The following is a 12,107-nucleotide window of genomic DNA, read 5'->3' on the forward strand; positions in this document are numbered from 1 at the left end:
AGTCAAGGTATCAAGGGATATGGGGAAAAGGCTGGGAATTGGGGCTAGATGGGAATAGTTTGGCTCATGGTGAGGTAGTGGAGCAGACTCGATGGACCGAATGGCCTACTTCTGCTCCTTTGTCTTGTGATCTTGTGTCTTGTGGTATTTCTTAGTGGGTCCTAAGGATTACTAAACTTAACACCTAAATCATCTTCATGACATTTTGGCATACATTTACATCTCTAAATCCATTCACCCTAATGTTTAAATGTTAGATAAATTCCAGAAAAAGTAACTAAAGATGTTTAATTAGTAACTAACCTGTTCACTTAGATTCATTAAATACAGTACAAACTAAAACCAAGTGTAATTCTCCCATCCATAACTCGTTTTCCCTTTACTCCTAAACCCAGCCAGTGTTTTCGTGCAAACAGGCCGCCGTAACTTCTCCAGAAGTGCGGCGGAGAGGGAGCAGCTGCGAGGAAATTCCCAGCCAATGTTTCCAGCATTCTGTAAGTTACTCTTTAAAATTTAGGTTGCACATTTTATCAAATATGCATCAGCTTTGCAGTACATGCAAATTTTGGTAATTATTTCCAATGACTTTCCTGCATTTTCAGGAAGAGGCGGATGGGCACATTCAGTTCATCCCTTTACAGATCATAGATCAAATGTGACCTGCTTGCCTCCTCGATCCCTGAATACTTTTTCATTCGTGAAACATAATCCTCACTGGCATCAACCATGTTGCCCTAGGTTTGAGCGACTTCAGACAACAGGAAGACCGTGGAATTTCTTTCCTTCTGGAAATAAATAAATATTTTTTTTTACTTTGAAATTCAACAACTCAGTTCCAGACTCTACAACTAGGGGAATTAGCTTCTGAGTATTTAACCTTCTAAGAATTGTATATGTATCAATGGGAAGACCTTTCAAACTCCTACCCAAGTGTCAATCTAGTTTATATGACATAGAATATAATCAGCTAAAGCTTATGTACTGTTCCTTACCACTGTTCTGCTAACACAAAAGTGTCCCATTTATTCCTAAATTCAGTTGTTTTGTTAACCAATCCTTTGTCCATGCTAATATATTACCACTAATCCAATATACTTTAATCTTACATAACAATCTCTGGTGTGTCACATTATGAAATATCTTCTGAAAGAACAAATATACTATATCCTTATCTACATGGCTAGTTGCAGCTTCAGCAACCTCAAATAGATTTGTTAAATTGTTTCTTTCACCAAACTTATTATTTTCTTATTATTTTATAAGTGTCCTGATGCAAGAATCCTAATAACAGGTTCTAGCATTTTGCCTGTTTTCTCTCTCTCTTTCCTTTCTTGAACATTTCTCTTACATTCCAAATTTTCCAATCCACAGTGAACCATTGTAGAATATGGGGAAATATAACAGTTCAAAACATTTATCATCTCCATAGCCCCCTCTTTTATAACTCTGGGATGTTAGCCCTTCTACTCCAGGGGTTTATCGCTCTTTACGTTCAGTAATTTCCCTTGCACATTTTGTTCACTAATATTAAGTTCCTCAAACTCTTTAAAATGTTTCAAACTATTTCAGGTATGATTTTTGTACTTTCCGTTCTGAAGATAGAAACCCACAACTACAAGAAATCAAGGAATTTGTTCAAGCTGCTTCAGTGGCTCATTTGATTATGGCATAGAAATCCTTACACTAGTGAGAGGAAAATAATCACATCACTATCAGAAACAAGTTTTTGGATGTTGCTTCTCAAAATCGAATAAGTTTTTGACTCCATTGATTGAAAGTCGATGTTACTTGTTGGCTAACTCGTGCTGTGAGAGTTTGATCCCTTTTATTCTGCTCTAATGAGTCTTCAACAAAGCTCCCTGTGCTCTGGCCAACAAATATGTTGTAGCTCAGAATGTGGTATCAGGATTGTCTGGGGCAGGAGCAGCCCAATAAACTTTCATGTGGCTTTGATTATAAATGTGACTTAAAAATACACAAATGTAACCTAGCCTGGAATACAGCATGGAAGCCAAGGTAACACATGACACCCAAAGAGTTCTATTTGAGCAAAAAGAATGCCTTCAGCAGAGGAGGTGGAGATAAAATTGATAGGTGAGCTATTGCATTTCTGTTGGAACTACAGAAATGCTTTCACTCATTCTTTATTTTAAAAAAATCTTGAGACAATTTTGATAGGTTCTGATAAAATGGTAGTTGTAAATGGGCAATATAGCTGGATGTAACAAGAGAACAAAATTAAAGATGCTTGAGTTAAATGGAAAGGAATGTACTAAGGGAGATAAATTCATAAACAGAGAAGCATGATTGGGAGGAAGGAGAAGGCTGAATATCAGAGGAAATGTAAAATAGAGTAATTTTCCAATTTCAGTTATGGTTGTAGGTAAAATTAAAGAAGGTCATCATCTTCCTTAGCTATTTAGCTTACACAGAATGTATCATACAGAAACATGTCATTCAACCAATTGGTCTGTATTGGTGTCTGCACCACACAACTCACACAGGTTTCTTCCCAACAAATTTCATCTGATCTTATCTGAAATCATTCTATTCCTCTCCCTCATGTACTTTTCTAGTTTACTTTATACTATTCTTCTCAAATACATCATGCAGTAGTAAAGTCCACATACTGTATACTATTTTATACTGATTTTTTTTTGGCTGTATTTCATGTTTTTAGTCCCTAGTTTTGGACTTCAAGTCAAAACAATATGCTGGATTGTGTTCAAGTTGATCAGAGCCTCGAACTCCTCTCTTGCAGGATATCCAGAGTTGTGCATATTTTTTGTGGTTGCACGGCTTCCAACATCCTACTATCTGTGCTGCAGCAGCTTTCCCTAGTGATCAGAAACATTTACAAACAGTTGGAAAACATTTACATAATTAAAAAAATTAAAGAAATAAAAAAAAAATTGAAAGCACATTCGACTTATGCAAATTAATTAATAACAATTATATTACTTAAAATATACTAAAATATCTTCTTACCTCATCTTTTTAGTGAAGGTCTGAGACCCCACTCAGTTGAAAGGGGCTGCATAAGATGTGCTTTGACTGGTGTAAAGCAGATGGACCAGATATGAAGTAAATCGGGCCACTCTGCCTATTACATAATGGAATACCCCTGCCCACCCCCTACTGCCACTAAAACTTAGTAGTGAGTCCAGGGCAGAGTGGAAGGTAATATGTGCAAATTCATTGACAGTATCAACCCAGCTAAACTAAATAAATTAACTCTACCTTTAAAATAACCAAACAAAAAATGTTCTAGGAAAGTTTTAAGTGTTTTTTTTTATGGAGCCACCAGCTAAAAATCAGAATGATCTAGCCAATTTACTCTCTGTGTAACCTGTTGAACCTCATTTATAGTTTAACAAAACATTATATTAGATCACCCTTAGCTTCTTTAAGAGGAAAATATTCCATTAAATTCAGCCATTCATGAAAGTTATTACTTTTCAGTTCTGGTATCAATGCTGCCAGTTTAATTTAGTTGAATGAGCTTAAATTAAAAGCTGCAAATGACAGACAGTGTAAATAGAATATACACATTAATCAGTAACTTAGAATTTGAAGTTTGATATTGATGTCATATGAAGGAAAGAGTAGTTCTTGTATTATATATCTTTATTCCACATCCTCCAGGTTTGATAATATGGTAATCAGAATTTTGCTAAGTTGCATAGTTTCTAATTACATTTTGATTCATGACTGCATGTCAAAAAATTCCATCAAGACAATTATAAGACACAGGGATGTTTATGAACATTGAACATCTAAATGTCCTGGTGTTAAATAGTACAATATTACAAATAATGCAAAATAAACAATTTTGCATTTATTAGTTTGTGGGAAAGTTTGTGAAAATCTTAAAGATAGGCTTGTTAAGAATCTTTTTCTGACAATAGAATAAGTGCAGGGATTTATGCTGCTGTTATTATTGAATTCACCCACAATCCTCTCTGCGAGTTCAATGCAGGGGAATTGGCCCATGTAATGTATGTAGATTAACCCTACCTTGGAAACTGGATACAATAACATTCTGAGAAAATTTTAAGTCTTTTATAGTCTAATTTCTAGGATATAGTCTCTTGAAAGGATTGTAACTATTTGTCTTTTACCTTTAAGGATTCTTCAGGAGCTACAGCTTTCATAGGGTTCACTGCCACAGGTTTTGTCGTGTTCCAAGGGAATAAACGGATCCACCTCCTAAGATGGTAAACAGTACTCGCTTGTATCTGGGGGCTGAAGTGCATTTTAATCAGCAAAATATATATCTGTATATATTTCACTTGAGTATGACATTGTGTTGTGTTTTGGTACTAATAAGATGCACCAAAATCCCCCTTGGGCATCTGTGGTTTATATTGTAAGAACTGTTTTATCTGTGGCATATTTGTGGCATAACAGGTCATGAAACCAAAGACTCTTATATATCCAAGGAATTCAGGTGGCATTGTACCCACATAAAAGGATCTGGGATTTATTTTCCTCATCACGATGAGAAGTGATTTTACTGGCAAATGATTTTTTTTTCGGTATTAAACACAATGGTCATTGATTGCAGAACATTCCTAGTTTAGATATATCATTAGACTACCCTTACACTATAGCACCAAATGCTCCCAGATCAGGCAAATGCATTGTGTGGTTTGGGTCAAGTATAATATGGTCTAGTATTTTCTATAAATCACATTAACATTTTTGGAAATAGTAGGCTAGACAGCACCTGTAGAGAGAAAAATAGAATTAACCTTTTAAGTCCATGACCTTTTTGGTACAGCCTTGATGAATGGTTGTTGACCAGAAAGATTAGCTCACTTTCTCTTTCTACATTTGCTGCCTGCTCTGTTGAATCCTTCCAGCATTTTCTGCTTTTGATTTAGATTATCAGCATTCAGTTTTTGCTTTTCACATTTTTCATATGTAGACAAATAGCGCAGTTTAATTAATTCTATAGTGTTCATAGTTTTATGGTATAATTCTTCCCATGATTTTTTGTTTCTTTTCCAGGTCTGATGTCAGCAAATTGAAATTCAGTGGGAAGACATTCTGTGTTCATGGTCTTCAGAAAGAAGTTAGATATTATTTTTTGTTCGTGTACATTTATTTGAAAAAGATGGACTGGTTGACCAGCTTCTCCTGTGTAAAAATCTGTTAGCATGTCTCCTAGCATTTATAAGACAATATATCAATTCATTGGTTGCATCTGTAAATATGAACTCATGTTTTCCTCCTTCACAAATAATTATTAAACTCCACCTGCTTCTGTCAACCAGGTTGGTGCATCTGGGTTTTGTCCTATTTATCTCATAAATTTGATAATATACCCTGGCAGAAACTAACAGCAAGCTATCACTGTGTACATGCTGTAATTCTCATTTTCACACTTCAAGAAGTTAATTTAGTGCTTAATCATCAGCACTTCCTAAATTGTGGATGCAGCTGTGCCATGAGAAAAACAGAATGCTTTTTAACTATTACATCACAGCCTTCTTTGATAAAACCCATCAAAAACACAGTGACCTTCCCATGGCTAAAATGTGGTCTCATAATCAACTTCATATCCAGGCTGCCTTGGCATGAATGAGTGAACGACTTGTAATACCCCAGATACACAAATATCCTGAAAATATTTTAGGAAGATGTATCATAATTCTGATTGACACACTAAGCCCGAAACGAAATGGAGCTCCAGCTGCTCCAGCCTTCAGTAGGTTAAATGTAGCTTAATCTTTCATCCAAAATACAGCTACAGCTAACAGCAGGTGTTGCTTTCATTCTATATACTCAAACTTTTTAATATGCTTTAAAATGTGTTTTGCTGCATTGTGGAACAAATAAACAGCTTTGAGGAAGATGCAAGTAAACTAATGATGAGAATTATTCAGATTATTCAGAGGAATTATTTAAAACTAGACAAAGGGTCCATTAAATGGGTACACTAGTATATTGTTCTATAAATTTGAACTGGCTGAGGCCTTAACGCGATTTGGAATAAATATTTCTCCAAAAAGTGTGTAGTGGATCATATCCTGAGGCACTGCTGTAGATTTGGGTCAGGTACTGTCAGGAGCAGTACACACAGTTTTAGGTGTGATGGGGAAGAAGGTAGAGGCCTGTTAAATTGGTAAAGACCGGTGGCTTCAGCCTGTAATCTCCCTGCAAAACTGGGATTTCAAATTAGAAACAAATAATCTTTGAGATAAATTGGAAAACCTCATTTTACATAAACTCTGAATCTAGAAGATTGGTAGTTTTGCTGATAGTCAAGAAAGAGAATGCCTTCTGTTATTCAATTCGACATTGATTTTCTTGTATTCTGTTTTATGTGATCCACAATGTTTTATTGAATAATTTTGACAAAGTTCTATTGTTACCCAAACAGAATTACATAAATTTATCAGAGGCATCAAGCTACAGTCATTGTGAATTAGAAAACACTACAAATAATATTTAAAATCTCATGGTGTGGCTTCTTCATTGTTTCATTGCATAAAAATAGTATGTTTTCTGGTAGTGAGCCATATTGGGTGGGAAGGTTTTAGATCCGGTTGCTGGTCTGTGCGACAACAGTGGTAATAAAGCAAAAGAATTAGCTTCAGTTTCTGCCAGAAAGGAAGTGGAAAAACCAGCCAATAATTTCAATTTTGATCATTATTCATGTGACCCTTCTGAAGGGTGCAGGTGTGTGAATGTTTAGATGAATGCATGCTGGCTTTTGTGCCCATAGCTCCGCATGATCACATGGCATGCTGATCCATGCTGACCCACAAGAAGAATTATCAGTTTAAAAAAACAGGTGCCAGCACCTTTGAATATGAGTATTTTGAAAGTAGAACTGTGGTGATGAGTTACAGATTTTCTCATTTAACACATAATCAAAGAAAGTGTATATTTTATATGTTTATAATCATACTTTTTTAGAATGTATATTTATCATGTCTTTCATTTTAAATGTTCAGAAGAAGATTGTGCTAACATACCATACGTCAACACCAGATGCTTGCAAACATCTTTGGAAGTGTGGGGTGGAGAACCAAGCATTTTACAAGTGAGTTTGTAATTAGTGAAATGGTTTTATGCAAAACTGAAGAATGTGGTGACTGCCTTTTCTCGGCTTATGTAAATGTGTTCCCATATTTTTCTTCCTCTTTCATGATTATTTACAATTTAAAATAATTTACAGAACTTCATGTGTTTACTTTTAAAATTAAAGTGTGGTTGTTACATATGACTTTAATAGTTTGAGGTCAATATTACAGGATGGCGGGTGTAACTATAGTAGGCTTGTGCAGGACTTTTTTTAAGGGAGTCAAGAGAATGCAGAATTGGTTGCATCCCTTAGCATTGAATATTTTTGTTTGCTGCCTCTTCAGATTAGCTCCAAGAGCTGGTCAGAGAAATAACAATAAGACATAATTCCAATACCACTCACTAACTCTCAATGGGAAAGATATAAATCACACAGCCTCCCCATTTTATGGCATCTGTACTGTTCACTGACATTACAGTAGTACCATTGTTGTCGTATAACTTCCAGATTCTGCTTCAGAGATTCTGTCACTCTGGTACTTCTGACTCTGAAATGAAACCATCACCGTTTATAGTTCTGTGCTATAATTCTTAACAATGCTGCTAAATTGGCAATTTATCAACATTAAATGAAAATTGATAAAATTGCTGACAAAATCTGAAATAAAAACATGAAAGCATTTGAATGTTCAGGCAGCAATGTTGAAAGAGAAACAGAATTAATGTTTCAGGTCGAAGATCCTTCATCAGAACTGGGGATATATCAACCTTGTATAAAATCTTCTATGTATCACATTGTATAAAATTAATTAGTTTGGACACAGTTTGAATATACAAATGTCATACCCGGAAATGATGATGAAGGGACCTGGGGCACTGGCTGATGGGTTTGATTCTGTGAGTTACTTTATCAATCTCTAGATGTTAGTAAGAAGTACTTTCAGGGATCGAGTTGGTCATATGCATTTTCATTGTGTCCTGATTCAGTGCCAAGATCATAATTTAAGTCTGTCCAGTTTTATTCATTTCTTTGTAGTGGTTTGATACAGCCAGGTAGCTTATTTGACCACTTCAGAGGGCTCTTATTGCTCAGTCACAATGGTGAATTACAGAAAGGACAAGAAGTTATCTTTCATAAAGAATACTAATGAATCCATCCACTTTTTGCAGTAATCTGACTTTTGTTTTACTGATACTTGTGAAATTCTATTAGCCCAAGATTCCTGATTTACAGCTGTGCTGAACTTATTGAAAAACTCTACTCTTGTGAACTTAAGTGATTATGTAAAGTTGATTGTTAATGCCAGCCCTTCCTACTTCCCTGTAAATACAGATTACTTCAATGACGGTAGTATAGCTTCTTTCCTCTATTACTCCATGGTAATAAAAGGATTTCACTGTACTGGCTGAAATTGTAAATGATTTCTTCTGAGCTTTCCAAAACTTTGTTATTTTCTCTCTTCTCAAAAAAAAAGTACCCTGCTTTCCTTGCACTTGCTAGCAATGATGCAATGTTAAATCTTTTTGTTTTCTTTTAGGCCTTTGAATTTGCATTACTTCGCAGATCTGCATTCATCCATATCATAATTCTTTGTTTAATATCCTCCAGTCAGATTTCCATGCTTTCCACAGCTTTAGATTGAGTTTAACCAAAATCATAAACAGTATTCATGTGAATTTGACTGACTGCACAGTTCCTTTTCAACTTCAATAACCTTTCCCCAGCTTTCAAGCTGTTGACACTATTCATCCCCAGAGCTCCTCCTCAGTTGTCCAGCTTCAAACAACTTCCACTGCATGTCCCACTTCAATCTCTCTGAGCGTTTCCAGAAATTGCTAGTTTTCAACCCTTTCCTTCACCTGTGGGTTCCTCTTCTTTTCCATCTTTCCCTGCTGCTCAGCAACTTGTGGTTATTTTAATGACACCAAACAACTTCTTCAACACTCTCTCCTCCTCTCCACTGCTGCTGTGCTACCCAAATGTTTGCTTGGCATCAAGTTCTTTCTAAGCCATAACCTCCTCCAGTTGATCATCTTCAGTCTCATCACAAACTTTATTCCCTCAATACCAATTCCTTCTTGATCTAAAATAATAGTTGGGCCAATTTTCTATATTAAAGGCATGATCAAATTTCAGGTTATTGTCATTAGCTGATTTTAATAGCCCTCCAACTTATTTGCTTTACTCTGACAGCCTCCAGTGGTGTTTTCCAACTGGTGTAATTAGTTCATTTGATCAACAGCAATTCCACTGAGAAAAAAATGGTTGTGTTCCTTATGAAAGGCGGGGAAGCTGAAGTATGACATCACTTCTAACTTGAGGAAAGGTTGACACAGACTGTGAAATGGCAGCCCAAAGCGCATGTTCACTGGGATAGTAAAGGAAGCCAGTTTCAGGTGATTTTAATTGCCTGGTCTCATTTTAATAATCTGGCCTAGAAGTTCATTTTAATAACACTAAAAAAAATGGTGCCATGCAGTTGAAAACTGGCTTGGCCAGGTGTGGAGCAACTTTGCATGCATTCCTGTATGGTTTATGCTTTTCAGAAGATTTGTCTCCTGACACTCCTTGATGGGATTTGTTTTTTTGCACTAGCAACTTTTCTTCTGGTGTCAAACTCTTCAAATGACTTAAACAGTAATGAATTTACAACATTTTGGCTGCAATTAGATTTTCAGTCTTCCTGGTTAAAAAATGATACTGCTTACTGACTCTCAGAACAATCAAGTTTTACTAACTCAATTTCCCCTGAAGCTATGCTACTTAAAGGATCAAGAATCAAACTATATTCTTCGACCTCACTGAAATATGTGCCATTTTGGCTGGTCTCAGAGACCTTGACTGCCTTGCCCATGGAGCTCAGGGTCAGTGTCACTCTCAGCTCTCTGGTCTCAGGATCATTCAGGTATGTTCCTGTTGATCTCTGCCACATCCCATGGAATGCTGCTCTCTGTTGTATTAGAAAGGACACTCAAACTTCATACTCCAGAAGCAGGCAGACTAGTCATAGCTACTTAACTGTATGGCAAGCTTCCCCGAAGTGTAGACATTCATCAGCTGTGTTCATATCCTCGCAGAGGCCTTATTAGCAAAATCCTTTCAGGAACACTTGGCTGCAGTCCTGGGGGGCCCTCTTGGCTTTTTGTGGGCACTGTTCTTCAGCAAAGACATCCGAGGTAGTTACATGGTGATGCATCCATATGTGGACAAGTTGTGTGAGAGTAAATTTGAGTTGTTTTCCTATTAACATTTTTTCTGAAATGATTGCGACATTTTTAAGATATTAAAGATTGAACTTTCTGGTTTTGCATCCCTGATGACTACAGCAGGGGATGCAAATTATGCAAATTTGTGCATAATTTCCTGATCACTAACATTACAGGTTGGAAAATTGTGGTATCGACAATGGAATATATACTTCTTGCAAGGAGGAATATTTTCCTTAGGCAGAAGTGCTGTTTCTATTATATTGGCTAGATCTGTTCTACAGTACACATAATTCTTTAAATCATGGAGTGTGAGGCACAGCACTATATGCAGTCCAACGCTACTCATAGCCTATATACCTTTTGGTGAATGTTTGGCTGCAAGGCTGCTGCAAAGATGATATTTTCTGAGTATTAAAAGAATATTTTTGAAATAATAGTTATATGGAAAAAGAAAGGAAAGGAGTCTTTCATATTTTCTTGGCATTGATGCCACTTCTCTTTTAGGCTGGGGTATTCACCATGTGAACTCACCAGTCTGCAATTTTCCCCATTAAACTTTTAATGAACTGAAGAATTGTGGACTAATGCGCAGAAGCAGTGAATCTTGCCTTCGATATAATGCAGAACAGTATATGTGGATATAGGTTTTTCTCTAAAACACCAAGTGTTAATAACTTTTTCTATCGTATTATAGATATGCAAAATCTAGTCAAATTAAGACTGTCTCCAGCAGCAACATCTTTTTCAAAGGCAGGAGATTTCGCTTCAGGTGAATGCTTTCTTTTCTGTCAAGATTGTTTCAATAAATTTGCTGTCTTATTTTGTCTTAAGAGTAAATGAATTTGTGACCTATGTTTTCTATAATAACCCGACTATGAAAACTGTCTTAACATACAATGGTATCTGAACTCTGTGACGGCAGGTTTATGTGTCGGGAATGTCCAAAATTAGAATCTGTTATTAATTCCTGATATTAGTCTGCTGGTCCACATAATTTCACGTCGGCATACAACTGGTGCAGCTGTGACACTCAATCAACATATCAACTTCTTACTTTATTCATTGGACACAACAGAGTCTTCTGTTTAGAGAATAGAGAGTGGTTAGAAAATAGTGAGTGCTTATAATGATTTCACATTTTGGAGGGCTCACATCACAGGTTGTGCCTTTCTCTTGAGGGTTAGAGTTTTCTATTTTTATTTTGTCGGAAATTCTCGTTGATTCCTGTTGAGAGAGACAAAAAAGATTGTAGATATAATACATACAATTCCTATTTCTAGTTAGGTTATGCAGAGAGAAACAAACATATGGGCAGAGAAAGATACAGTAAAAGCAGAGGAAATAGGGTAGGAAGGAGATGGAAGCTGTAGTCAGAGATCATCCATGGAGGCCAGTGGTGAGAAGGTTCAAGTCCACTTGCTGTATGTGTGATTATTCCATAGTACATTTTAAGTTTCAAGTGATGGACCAGTCTTTGTTTTATAAATAATAACTCCAGAATACTGGGATTGACCTCAATTTTTCATTACTGGCCTTTTTGAATTAACCTACATTGGATATCATGATGCAGGACTGGTAAAATTGATCTCAGATTCTAGAAAAAGGGAAACTAGCCAGGGCTTCTGAATGCTGTATGGTAACCAATAAGACAACATTTAGATGAAAGAATATTAGGTTCAGCTGTGGTGTTCATTTCTCCCAGAGAATCAGCTGAAAGTTATTGAGGAACAGAGGAACCTTGGTGTATAAGTTGAAGGATCCTGGAAGGTGATTGCATAGATACATAGAGCGGTGAAAAAGACATACTGGATACTTGGCCTTCATTAGCAAGGGCAGGAAGGTTATGGTACAACTTAATAAAA

At 36.2% G+C, this 12,107-nt stretch overlaps 1 protein-coding gene across 1 annotated transcript in view; it reads left to right on the forward strand.

The window, feature by feature from the left end:
* frmd3 (FERM domain containing 3) overlaps positions 1 to 12,107 on the forward strand; it is a 134,257-nt gene that overhangs the window by 98,163 nt on the left and 23,987 nt on the right. Inside the window, exons 8-12 of the mRNA XM_052019431.1 lie at positions 396 to 494; positions 4,129 to 4,217; positions 5,014 to 5,077; positions 6,966 to 7,054; positions 10,940 to 11,014. Of these exons, the coding sequence (XP_051875391.1) occupies positions 396 to 494; positions 4,129 to 4,217; positions 5,014 to 5,077; positions 6,966 to 7,054; positions 10,940 to 11,014 (416 nt within the window). The remainder of the gene's footprint in view (positions 1 to 395; positions 495 to 4,128; positions 4,218 to 5,013; positions 5,078 to 6,965; positions 7,055 to 10,939; positions 11,015 to 12,107) is intronic.

The sequence above is a fragment of the Pristis pectinata genome, chromosome 7 (genome assembly GCF_009764475.1).
Source record: "Pristis pectinata isolate sPriPec2 chromosome 7, sPriPec2.1.pri, whole genome shotgun sequence".
NCBI classification, from domain to species: Eukaryota; Metazoa; Chordata; class Chondrichthyes; order Rhinopristiformes; family Pristidae; genus Pristis; species Pristis pectinata.